General features: G+C 38.7%; 1 protein-coding gene across 2 annotated transcripts in view; it reads left to right on the forward strand.

Annotated features, from left to right (window-relative positions):
* Window positions 1–11,291, forward strand: part of STAU2 (staufen double-stranded RNA binding protein 2) — a 144,074-nt gene extending 132,783 nt beyond the window's left edge. For both annotated transcript variants that reach the window (XM_062633177.1, XM_062633178.1), the window contains 2 exons: window positions 9,266–9,354; window positions 10,180–11,291. In XM_062633177.1, the coding sequence (XP_062489161.1) occupies window positions 9,266–9,354; window positions 10,180–10,273 (183 nt within the window). In that variant the 3' untranslated portion in view covers window positions 10,274–11,291. The remainder of the gene's footprint in view (window positions 1–9,265; window positions 9,355–10,179) is intronic.
* Window positions 11,292–13,072: the final 1,781 nt, after the last annotated feature.

The raw sequence follows: 13,072 nt of genomic DNA on the forward strand, positions 1-13,072 counted from the left end.
TCAACTTCAATTAGGAGAAAAATACCAGTTAATGCAGTGTAAAAATACCCTGAGATCAGAATCAAAACTTTTGCCTTTTGGAAACACTCAAATTACTAATTACATACCATATATGCTAAATATAATGCTTTTAGCTGTCAATCTAGATTTGGAACTTTGTTGGACGTACATGCATGCCTGTAAAATGAGACTTGGTGAATGAAGAGGGGGGATTGGTTTTAGGGCTCTGAGGGTGGAAGTATCCTCCTCTGAATGCCGATAGACAGGCCACAGGAGTAGAGTTACACGGGAGCAGAGATACAATACAATTTAGTACATGGGCTTCATTACAGATGTTGTAATGAAGGAATCTACAGCCTTAAGCTTCCCCATTGTTCCAGCTATATAATGTGCTCCTTGAAGAAGCCAATGGACAGTCGTTTACATTAGGTGTACTCTACGTTTTTTGTCTTCAAACCAAAGTTTCTAGTCATGTTTAGACTGATACACACTTAAAACCTAAGGTACTGGTCTTGGTATGAGAGAACAAACATTCTTTCATTTTAAAATTGCTAAAACCAAGGAATCTGATATTTCAGAAATTAGTTCCATGTCTAAAGCAAAGTGTAGGGTCGTTAGAAACAGAAACATGTCGAGCTGTAACAAAAAAAAAAAGCATTTTTGTAAAACATTGGGGGAGAAAAATACTCATTAGAATATTTCAGCAAAACAAATTTGTTAGAAGCTCTCACCTGTCCTCTTTTCCTAAAAGGGAGTCTTTTCCCCACTGTGTCACATAAAGTGCTTAGCTTTTTTTGTTTTAGACTCTCTCTATCTTGGGCTATGATAAAATGCATGCAGGCTAGTAAAACTGACTCTTACTTTTATTGCCTGACCTTGGGCTAGCCCTTTATGTGCTTATGCACTCTCTTCTTCACTTCAGTTTCCTTCTCTTTAAAATTAGGAATAATAAAGCAACCTCTGGTCTTTAGTGCCATTTTGCCTCATGGAGAAAAAGGTATTTGCAAAAAAAGCCCCAAAACTTGTAAGCATGTTTTACTGAACTTGTAAATTGTTCACTAAGTGGAAGTGTAGTCATGTGGGGTAAGCATTGTGTAATACTTGATAGTTTGAACTTTGTTGTATACTAATTTGGTGTGGATCTTTGAGAATTCATAAGAATTTTTTGAACCACTCTACATGAGCAGTTACCTAAGAAAACCACTTAGAAGAAAAAATGCTTGTGTCTTATTTAAATACAACTCAATCTAGAGCTCATACATTTTGTTAAAAGAGTTCTGGCTACATCTACACTGCTAATATTGGTCAGAGTCCATTCCCTGGTGGGGAATGATATTGTCTTCAACTCATTTATGTACTGCTAGCTATAAAGTGATGGCTGTAGTAGTGATTTTAAAAACAGAATGGAACTGTGGAGGTCAGACAGATGGAGAGGATTGTCTATTGCAGCATATTTTTAAAGTCAACATGAACTCTTACATAGCCAAGAACCTCAATCCATTTATTAAAAATCCAGAGGTCAAAGTCTTCTGCAATATGGTTAATGACAATGGACTTGCAAATCTATGGCAGTGATGTGTAGAAATGTGTCTAAATAAATAATTAAAAACCCTATATTGTTCTGAGAACACAGCTGACAAGGATACTTTCCAGCCATCAGTGATGAAAGAGACAGTGATTCACCGCCTTTCTTCCATGCTGGTGTAGGATTGTGCCTGAGGATATACATTCTCCTGTTTTCAGTTTTAGGTCTAAAGCCATGTTTCTTAAATTCTCCTATAATGTTTGGCTGCAGCTTCTCAACCATGCTTGAGTGTTGTCACAATTGTGTGACTTAAACCTCTACTTACCCATGCAATAATTTGCCATCTAAATTATCTCATTTGGAAATCTCTAATTATTGAAAGAACCTATACTATGTAGATGTGTACCTCCTTCTGAAAGTCAATGTTTAAGCAGCTTTTGTCTGAGGATGTAAAATTAGAAACAAGATTAATTTAAGATTAAATGCTGTCTGGTGAAAATCTGATGTATATATGTGTATATAAACATAGTGTAAACACTTGGAAATTGAATTTAAAAATGTTTTTCTTCATGTTCATAAGTAAGCTGTGATGATGCATGATTCTTTTTGTCTTTGTTCTTTCAATTGTAACAATTGAAAAAAAGAAAGAAGTTTTGAGTTTAGAAATAAATTTTCTTTAAAAGAACTTCCAGATTTTTAAGACCAGAATTGAAGAATATACATTGAAAAGATGCTGAAAATATCTGACAAAAGAGGCTTGGTTAGGATTTTACTGCTGATACTGGGGCCAAACTTTCACACTTCACATCACCATTAAAAGAGGCAGACACACCTCAATAGGTATTGGCACCGAACCTGAAAGCTCTTTTGAGATGTTCATGAAGAAGTGCCAATTTACTGGTTTCCAGCATAGATAGTCATGGAGGCAAAAGTCCGCATTTTGGTAGCACTTGAAAATGTTGCTCCTCACAGTCGGGAATACATGAAGTGGGAGGATTCTGAGAATGCAACAGGTTTAAGAACAGTCCTGTATGGTCAGAGCCCTGTCTTTTAGCAATGCTTTTGTCTTATTCCACCCACAGGTAAGAACACAACCTAAACTTGGCAACTAGACTAACCTCTCCATGCTGGATTGATCTCTTGCATTAGCGTTAAATTCATTCAGTTTGACATTCAGTATTATTTATGAAATACTCTTCATGCAAAACCATACCTTTTAATTATTTTGAAAATTAGGTGCTTTTCAGCATGGTTTTCTCTCTTTATGACTAAAAAATCTTGTATCACCATTAAAGCAATAGAACTGGCTCACCCCAGATGATCATGCAGATCTGTCTTAGGCTTTGAGGAACAATTTGCCACTCATAGAATCATAGAATGGTTTGGGTTGAAAAGGACCTTAAAGAACATCTAGTTCTAACCCCCTATAGACCAGGGTTGCTCAAAACCCCATCTGATCCACTGAAGCAACGTCATTACAGTGTCTCCAAAGAGAGGAGGGTGAAAGGTTTTAACTCTGCTTCCCAAACATTTCACTGCAGAGTCAAATACCCATATGCCTAGACTCTACACTTCCAAAAGCTTGCAGATATTACTTCACCTCAGTCCCCACATCACTGGGATTGCAGAATTGTTGCGTAATACCAAGAATGGCAGTCAGATTCTAGTGTGTTGGTTCACATGTGAAAATAAGCTATGCCTACCTGACTCTTCTGACAGTTAACTCAAACAGTCTCTTAAGTAGATTGTTGAAGATGAAAACCTACAGAAATAAAATTCCATGTTGTATAGTGTCTTTTACTCCATTCACTTAGAATATTGAGAGGCATGTAGGAATGAGCACACAGGTCTGATAAAGCTAGGTGGAAGAAGGTAACATGCATGCTGTTGTTGATAGAAGCTCTGCTTAATATATTGGAAAAATTGTTCAAGAACAGTTAATCCTTACTGTAGGATTACCCCTAGAAAGCTGGCAAGGTCGGGCTGTAGATGGATTGTGTGTCATTTAAATTCTGGCTGCATGAGTTGCCTGAGGGTAGCATTAACTACTACATGGGACTTGTTCTAAACTACATCTGTGAATCGTCATTCTTTGTTTGAAGATAGTTGAGTCCTTCTATCCTCCAAGCTCTTCTCTTGACAGGTGCAATCAGGAGCCTTAATTGTAGTCCCTACCAGGTGACTATGCCTTTGTGCAGAGATTAATCAGTTTGGAAAATGCTAGTTCCATGTAAACTACATAAATTAATCAGATTATAACCCTGTGTTTTTCAAGCATATCATAAACTGCTTGAGGAAAGGGCTTAAAGTCATTTAATTAAGGTTTACATTGTGCAGTGTGAAAAGCCTTTCTGAATTTTATTTTTAAATAGATGTTAACATTGGTTCACATGAAATCTAATCAGCTGGGGAGAATGGCACATTGTGAAGAAAGTGGTGAAAACTAGCAAAAGTTATTGCTTGCAATACAGTACATTCTTTTACAATAGAAGCTGTGGGGTTTTGTTTAGCTTGTATGTATCCAACCTGGTAATTCCAAGAGAATTAAATGGACATAGTAAGGAGTCAAATTTGAGCTACTTTGTGTGCGTTTACATATGTAAGTCTATACAATCATACATATGTTCCCTTTGTGTATTTCTGTATGCATGCAGTTAAAGACTGAGACTTAGTCATGTATATGGCATGTGGCCACAATGAGCTGCTTGACTTTGCAAACTCAACCTTGAACTAAGACCCAGCTACTACAGACAGTAAAATCTTCTCCTTCATGACCTACTCTGGACCCTGACTTAATTCAGTTTTGCAGAGGAACTATTTCTGCACATAGTTTTACATCTTCAGAACCACGATTAAGGCCAAGCTGAATATGCTTTTTTTATGTACTTAGAAAACCGATGTTAGGAAAAGTATCACCAATAAACTAACAGTATCAAGCAGTGTGTTTATTAAGATTGTCTCAGACCTCCTTGGTAAAGTCAACTGGAAGGGCCATAGAGAACAACAAACTTTTACAATTTTCAGCTTCATGGAATAATCTGAAACGTAATATAGATTTAAGAGGAAAATCACAAACCACATACTGTGCTAAAATAAATATGCAAACATTTTATCATGAGGATGTGGTCTTAAACGCACATGGACTAGTGTAGTGCCTGTATGCTGTTCTTGCTAAAAGAATGATCTAATGTTACTAGATTGTCATTGTAAGACGCTTAATCCCCAGAGTGAGAAACAGGAAGAATATTCACAAGTTTCAATGCTATTTACTAATTGCCAATTGACTTAAGGAAAGCTAAAAAATGACTGGAAACATCCATCCCTATCCTGATACACACACGTACTTATAATGGAAATGGCAGCCAAGACAAACAGCTAGCAGTGCAGTGCATCCTGTTGGCATCATATTTTTGGCACTGCTGTAGCTACACAGAAAACAAGTGATACAAGAAATGTGTAAGGACATCTGTTCTGTAACCTATGGGGCTTCACTCACAAAACAGTTGTAAAATCTTCTGGGGGAGAGAAAAATTTCTCTGTATCTGTGCAGATGCTCTATTGTAAGAAAAATATCAACGGAAGGAAGTGTTAGCCTTTAAAAGAGGAAATTGTTCACCAGATTCACTGTCAAATGTTCCATTCTTTCCTTTTCATTTAACCTAAGTTATCTGCCATTCTCAAGTTATATTTAAGCCAAGTGGTGTAAATCTGTTGGGACTAATAGAATTGAATCATGGATTAAATTAGCCCTATGTCTGCTTGTAACTCTTCTTCACTGCAGATTACTTGGGCTCTGTGACACTGCTGACTATTCAGGTCACAGCCTCCCAGCTACCAGCTTCCTTCCTGAATCCAGCATCTTCATGTCTGTCTAGGGGCACAATGGGGGGAGGAGAAACATTAAGGACACCTATTAAAATCCAAAGTATCGCTAATTTACCAGCTTCTCTCAGCTTTGCTGGTCCTTCCAAATGTAAGCAGGCTATGAAGAAAGAAAATGGGGAGTTTTTAAGACACTGCAAGGCTCTGTCTACCATTTTTCTACTTTCCTTCAGTTACATCCCACAAATGAACATTTTAAAAAGGAAAGAAACTTTCCCAGAAGTCAAAAGTTATTGAAAAAGTTGGGATATAAGTAGTTAGGCTTCCCCCACAAGTATCTTATGGAGAGAAAGACATGGCTCCATGAAAAAGAAATTAGATCTCATATAAATCTGGAACACATTAGGAAACTGGAAGATAAAGAGGGACTGTGGGATGTAGGAAGTTGGGAGGACTTTGGGAAGGGAAGTTTAGATCTGGGAGCAGCTGGGGGTCCTGGGTGGGAGAACAGGAAAAAAATGTAGGGGCCTGGATAGGGGGAGAAGTTGAAGTGAAGAAGTAAAGGTGACCATCTCTGCTGTAAAAGAAGTCAGAGCTCTGGGATGGATAGTAGGGAGGGGAAAAATGGGTGCACTGGAGTGGCTTGGGAAAGATGTGAGACTGAGGCAGAAGATGTGGGGAGTGGGACTTGGTAGTGAGAAGCATAAGCTTTTGAAGATATCATCAGCTTCCAGAGCATCAAAGGTGAGAAATCTGGCAGTGAGGGATGCTGTAGAGGGTTGACTTTTCAACAGTGCTCACACAAACACCCTTTCACCTCTGTTAGAGCAAGGATACAGGTACAGGACTGCTTGAAGAGCATGGCTTGAAAAAGGTTGACATGGAGAAATGAGACTGTGCCATCTTACAAGCTTAGAATTTGGATGTTGTGTTGGTATTAAACATGCATATTATTAAACACCCTGAATCATACCTTTGTTTTATATGTTTCCTCTAACTGTTCCATATTTACTTCCTTGACACCCATACAGTAATGATCCATGCTTATAAGCAGAGTTCATTATTTTATAACGTGGTACTTCCCTTGCTGTTAGAAGAAAAGAAATGCCCTCTGTTTCTATTGGAATAGTGGCTAATAGTCCTCCAGGGAGTTCCAAAGCAGTTTTCCTGGAAAGCAACCCTGAAAACGTCTCTGTAATTTATGTGGTATGCCTTGTGATAGCCAGTTCTAGGAGTAAAATAGGACTAAATAACAGGTGGATTCATATTCAGAGCAATTCTATAAGGGAATTAGGAAGTTTGGGTTGGTCTAATTAATCTCTTGATAATGTGGGGATTTCAGTGACCACTGGTCAAGATCAGGCTGTTCTGTATATCATATGATCAACCTGTGATCTAATCTTGAATTAAACATTTCTTGGCTTTACTTCTTACCAAGCATGATCAGGGCCTTTTTGTCCAAGCCACTGTACAAACAAATAACCTGAACAAATAGTTCTCCCACAACAAGTTTACAATTCACACATCACACCCGGAAGCTAAGAATGGATAGAAAAAAGTAAACAAGGTGTGTTAAAAAACAGATGAGATTGTAGTTAAACTATGTAGGAGAAGCACATGTCTCAGCTTCCTTGCAGTGCTAAATGGTAATGGTTTTTGGATTACCATACATAACAAGAAAAGAGGTCCTGACTGTTTTGCTAATGTGCACCAGGAAAAATAGACATAAGAAGACAGAAGATTCCTGTCTGCCAGTCCCTACCCACTGAACTGTCTCGCTCTCATAGTTGCCAACCCATGACCAACCAAAGTACAATAGAGAAGCAGTCCTGTGCAAGGAAGCATAGGAGCCCAAACTGCTCCCCTTCCTCACATAAGTAGTGCTGGCATTGTGATGAAAAGGACCCCAGGGAGAAGCAGAGAAAAGAGAAGTTGGGATGAAGAAATGTGCCAGGTTACTGGAACAAACAGAGACGTTGAGAGTGGATGAAAACGCTTGTTGCCACTGGGAGAAATTATTTGGGTTTAAGAAACAGTGATTTTGCTGTGCAGTCAAGATCAAGGATGGAAAGGGAGAGGATGGTTAGAGCTTATAAGAGAGCTGAGAATGAATGTCTAAAGCTACAAGAGACAATATGAGGTGGTAGAGAAAGACCTGTCTCATAAAAAATGCAAATATATCAAAATGCCAAGAAAACCAGAAGAAATGAGGAAAGGGAGGGTTCATTCACTGGGGTACTGAACAGGTGATAAAAGCGAAAGATGGGAGAAGCTGTTATTGAGGTGAATTTGAGACTCAGTCCTTACCCATAACATAATAAAAGAATAAAAAGAAAGATGCAGGCAGCAGAGATTTTAAGATGAAGGGGAAAATTATGTCAACAGATGGGAAAAACAAGTAAGTATGGAGCATGTTAGCTGTCAAATACAGGAGGCCCAAAACACATGGTAAAGATAGAGTAGATGGGCAAGTAACACTGATAATCTGATGTTTACCAAGACACTTTATGAAAGGTTTAGCTTTTGATTTGTTTGCTAGGGAAAAAAAAAAAAAATATTCAAGAACTAGAATGATTCCACCTTCACACATTAACGGTGAGAATACTTTTTGCAGTCTTAGCAGGTAGTTATTACTATAGAGAAATCTAGGACAATTGGTCTTTTATTTCAGGGCAGCCTAGCAATTTTTGCACTGTTATTCATCTCACCAAAATACACATTGTCTAATAATATTTAAGTTGTATAAACACACCTTTCAAGGGAAGGAGCTGTTGAAAGAAGCCAGACAAAGAATTAGTACAAAAGCAAATCTTGTACTTCGTTACAATGGCAGCTCCTGTTCTGGACAGATTCCCTGCTCTCCAAGAGGTAAGGGAAGTGAACATAGCGACACGCATTCTTTCTGTCCCAACAATTAAGAAGAAAGCAACTTCCAATTTTCTAAACAGCATCTGTAGCCTCTGTGTCAAGAACAGTTCCATAGGGCCTGCAGTCAGTTCCAGTGTTTGAGATGTTACTTGAGGTGTCAGTGAAAAGTTACCTCTTTTCCCCCGGGTTAGTACTGAATGCATCTAGGTGAGAATGATTAAAGAGAAAAATCCTCTTTTCAGTTGTGCTTGACATTTCACCTTCAAGACAGAGCTGACCTCAACTGTTTTATTGTGCTGGCTGTGTTTTCAAAGTCAGCCACATGGTGTCTGAGAGTTTCATACTCAACTTTTGCTAAATTAATTACAAAAAAATAATAATTTTTTTCTTTTTATCAAAGTGGTTGGGAGTGAGAGAACAATTTTGAGTCCTAAAGCAGGACTCACAAAGATGAGAGAGAATCTGGTCAATAAAGAATGCACTTGTGAAGAAAAATGTTAGCTGAAAATTGATCATTCTTCTATTGCTGATACTGCATAATCATCTCATATTAGCTTATCCTGTTTAGCACACTTCACTACCTATGCATAAGACAGTAGTCTGCTGCATTCGAGATCCAGTCTTGGAGTGCCAGTAGTTTCCTGCTGACCCTCTTCCCATTGCTCACACCTTCTGCAATCATGTACAAGACAAGAGTTTGTCCATAGGAGCTCTGGAAAGTGTGAGCTCTAGGAAAGCACATGGGGAAGCTGGAGAGTCTTGACAGGTCAGAGAGGCAAGAATCCTAAAAGTATATCTTAGTCTTCATGTAGGTGATGAAGCTTGCATTAACACAAATGTAAGTTACTCATATACCCAGGAAAAAGAAGATATCCTCAAAGCCACGCATGAACACAGATTTATGTTAAGTACCCACCCCACTAGTTCTGTAACCTAACTGGCTTCAATATACAGGAAATTATTTAAATACAGGATATCAAAATACACACCTTCACTTGGCGTTAATACAGTTGTGTCAGTGGGGTTTTTGACAACTCATTTTTATTTTAGGCAGCGTTAAGTGCCTTGAAACAGTTTTCAGAACAAGGACTGGATCCAGTGGAAGGGGCTATGAAAGTTGAAAATGGATCGCATGAAAAGTAAGTACCATTTAATCCTCTGCATTTTAATGCCTGTGTGGCATGGTAGATAAGGAATGCTAATTAAGAGCTTAGCTGACCTTTTAAACCTGTTCAGAACTATTTCCTCTGGAATTTATGTAGTTTATGACAATTTGAGAGGATAAACAAGATTTCAGGTTTAGCGTTACTGGTAATGTTTACTAATGAGCTATGAGACACTGCATCCTCCTATGGAAATCTGAAAGAAAAAGATTTTTCTTTTCATTGTAAGGATTTTGAATAATCAGCATAACATGATTTTTGTCAAATGTGTTTTATCACATCATATTGCCTGTAAATAGGGGTAGCTATCTGCAAGTAAGTCCTTATGGGTGCAAGATGAGCTTTACCCCAGAGAATTTAAAAGTTAAAATTACTTTCAGGTCTTAAAAAATTCTTATATGGAATATTGGCTTTAAGTAGTAGACAATAGAACCAAGTTTCACACTGGCTTTTCAATTATTTAAGAAAGTGAGATTGTCTGTCCAGTATGGACCTTTTTTTTCCAGTTGCTAGCCTGTTACTAAACAAATTAAGAAGTAATAGATTAAAAGAAAGAAGGCTAAAAGTGGCATTTGGAATTTTCAATAGATATATTGTGGCTATTTATAAACTAATTTAATCAGAAACATTTTTCCATATGATCTCATCAGCATAGCATTTGAACATAAATATTGTTGTTTCACTTTAAAATGTTACCTTCCACAGTGACCTTTGAATCTCATGTGCCATCTGGTAATAAACATGTCTTAAAGATGTGCAACCCTGGACCTTACCACTCTTGTTAATGTATTAATCTTTCAGACAAGTCAAGCATCTGGGAGAGAAAGCAGACAATAAACAGACTAACTCAGGCACCATTGCTCAGGACTGCAAGGATTCAAAGGCTGTCGTCTAGGAGGTTCCCAGCACCCACGGCTGCCACTGCATCCTTATAAACCTGTCAACACGCAATAGGGTGTATGTGTACAAGGAAATGAATGACTAATGCCATTATTTGAGTCTTATGTGAAGACAACACTATTCTAACACAAGAGATAGTATACATGGTACTGTTTATTCAACTGTGGAAGAAAATAAAATTGAACATCTCCCTTAGAACTCAAGATCAGAGCATAACTCAATTGCCCAGAGGCAGAAGAAGTCTGATCATGTTACTGGAGGTCAAAATAACAACTAATTAACAAAAAGTGTTAGAGAAAGAAGGGAAACTTTAAAATCAATTAGTATTGAGGAAAACAAGTCAGCATTGGTTCAGTTATACAATCATTTTGTAGTGTAGTTTTAAGTTCAGCTTACTGTTTTTTAAATAATGCTTGGATATTTTAAAATTAACCAATGACAGTGCTGTGAGAATTGTACTCGTTGTCTTCATATACAGTCATACAGCTTATCTTTTTATGCAAACATTATGCATTCTTCATTCTATATGAATATGTATGACTTAAGATGCACTACTCAGAGTTGTATGCAAACAGAAGTTTAAATCATGACAAGTATTTGCTTAACATGAACAGATGTTAGTTATGATCAGTCTCAATATACTCCAGGAGAAAAGGAGATATGGTATTTGATTTTCCTTGCCATAATCAATTAAAGAGGCGTCTTGCCTCCAAGCAACATTTTCCCCTTCAATTCTGCTCTCTGTTGTGTGAAGCACATCTACACCCCATTCTGTGTGTTGTATCAACCCACCGTTTGCATCAACTGAGTGTTTTTAATCTCTGCATTTGGACCAAGAGCAAAAGGCAGGACTGCAACGTTACCAAGAAAAGGATGGAAAGCTGTTGATGTAAAGATCATTCTTTTATGAAAGGAGTGGCAGCAGAGATAAGACCTGTGTCTACTCTGTACCAGCATATTTCTTATAAGTACGTGGTCAAATGCAGTAAAACCACATCAGTTCATGTGTACAATGGCAGTGTCGTCTCTTTCTTTATCATTCACTGGTAAGAGAGTGAAATGAAAGAAGGCCTATTAAAAACTAACGAATGACTGGCTACCACACCAAAGCCAGGGTTCAACCTACCTTTCCCCATGCCACCACCTTTTACAAACTTACTCTGTTAGACCAGTCATCCTGGCGTTTAAGTCATTTATTTATCCATAATACAGATACCTTATTTTATAGAAACCTAATGCAGAAAACACATAAAGCTAACCACTTCTAGCCACTGCACAACTGTCATGACAACATTGCACAAGATTTTAGAAGCATGTAAACCAGGGATCACAACCCAAGTGACTCATGCAGAAAAGAAGACAAACAGCAATGTAAGGAAATGGTGCAAGCTATGGTGGCATTGATTCACCTCTGGGACAGTTTTTTAGGGTAACATGCATCATGTTCTTATAGAATCACTGGTCGCTGAAAATTTGAAGTCCTTCTTTCCACTTCTTGTTTCCCAAGGGTATGATTCACTCTCCCCCCAGCAGATGAGACTTTGCCTAAAAGTTTGCAATTTCCTAGGGTCTGACTCCATAAAAGAGTCAGGAGCAAGCTGAACCTTTCAGTCCCCACAGAACTGGGAGCTTTCCAGACGCGGTTGGCACCTGGCAGACTCAAGTTACTCAGGCAGCAGCATACAAAAATAATTAGCTCTTGCACACTGTCTTTCTCAGGGATATGTTATGGGCCTAGCTGCCAACCTGAGCCAAAATTCTACTGCTCCTTCACCTTAGCAGCCAGCTAAGAGCTCAGAGACAGGCTCAGTCTGTGCTTTACCAGTACGTGCCAGTATGCAGAAAAATGGCATTTCTGTCCTCTCCCGTGGAGAGCAAGAACAAAAGGAAGAGGCAAACCCATTCCTTGACAACTCTGTCCTAAGGGCAAGAGCTGAGCTTGCTAGGGAGAATGTGACGAGATTGGCAGTATGATCTCCCTGGCATTAACAGAACCTTTGTGGTGTGTTCCCTGTCCCATCACTACAGAGAAACACTTTTATTGGTTTGCTCAGAAGCTCAAGGTGCGGCTTGGTGCTTGGTGCCATTCTCTAGGTACAGCCACAAAAATGTGCCCGGTAAACTTCAGATTAGTTGCTTAGTTGCAGGTGGCCTCTGTGCTGAGAGCCAGGCTTATGCAGTGCATATGGAGAACCAAATACATGCTACCAGCTGCCTAGACCTAAAATGGGTCATTCAGCCTCCAATCCAGACAACAGTAAAGAAAGATCATCCTTATGAAACTGTTACTGTCTATCGTCGGAAGTCCTTTTGCTGGTCAGAAGCATGCTTGTTTCTGACTCTGACAAAAACCAGGACAAGTAACTGACTTGAGGAGCTCCCTCCTCTTTCTTCAAAAGTATTGAAACATGAAGCAGAATGGGGGAGGAGGGTCACAGAGTAGCAGGATTTCTAACTATTTTCCAAATGCAGGGCTGACTAATAGTTGCTGTAATCACAAGTCAGAAAGCCCTGGGGGGCCTGAAGTAAAGTGCAGTTTTGAAGCACCTCCCAAGCCACAGGTTAAAAGGCTCACAGAAGAGGCTCAAGAGAAGGTGAATGTAAAGCTTTGCCTAGCATAATCTGAAGAAAGAGTTCCTGCTCCCTACAGCTATGATGGGATCACAGAGACCTCAGTATGGAGTTCATAAAGATACCTGAGCTCCATAGTGTCATTTTGCTGTCACTAAGGCACTCCAAGGTTCCTGTCTCACTGAAAAGGTTTCAGTATGTCCCCTGCTTATCATGCATGAGA

Source organism: Pezoporus occidentalis, unplaced genomic scaffold (genome assembly GCF_034315485.1).
Source record: "Pezoporus occidentalis ecotype Australia unplaced genomic scaffold, CSIRO_AGI_Poc_V1 ctg4, whole genome shotgun sequence".
In the NCBI taxonomy this organism is placed as follows: domain Eukaryota; kingdom Metazoa; phylum Chordata; class Aves; order Psittaciformes; family Psittacidae; genus Pezoporus; species Pezoporus occidentalis.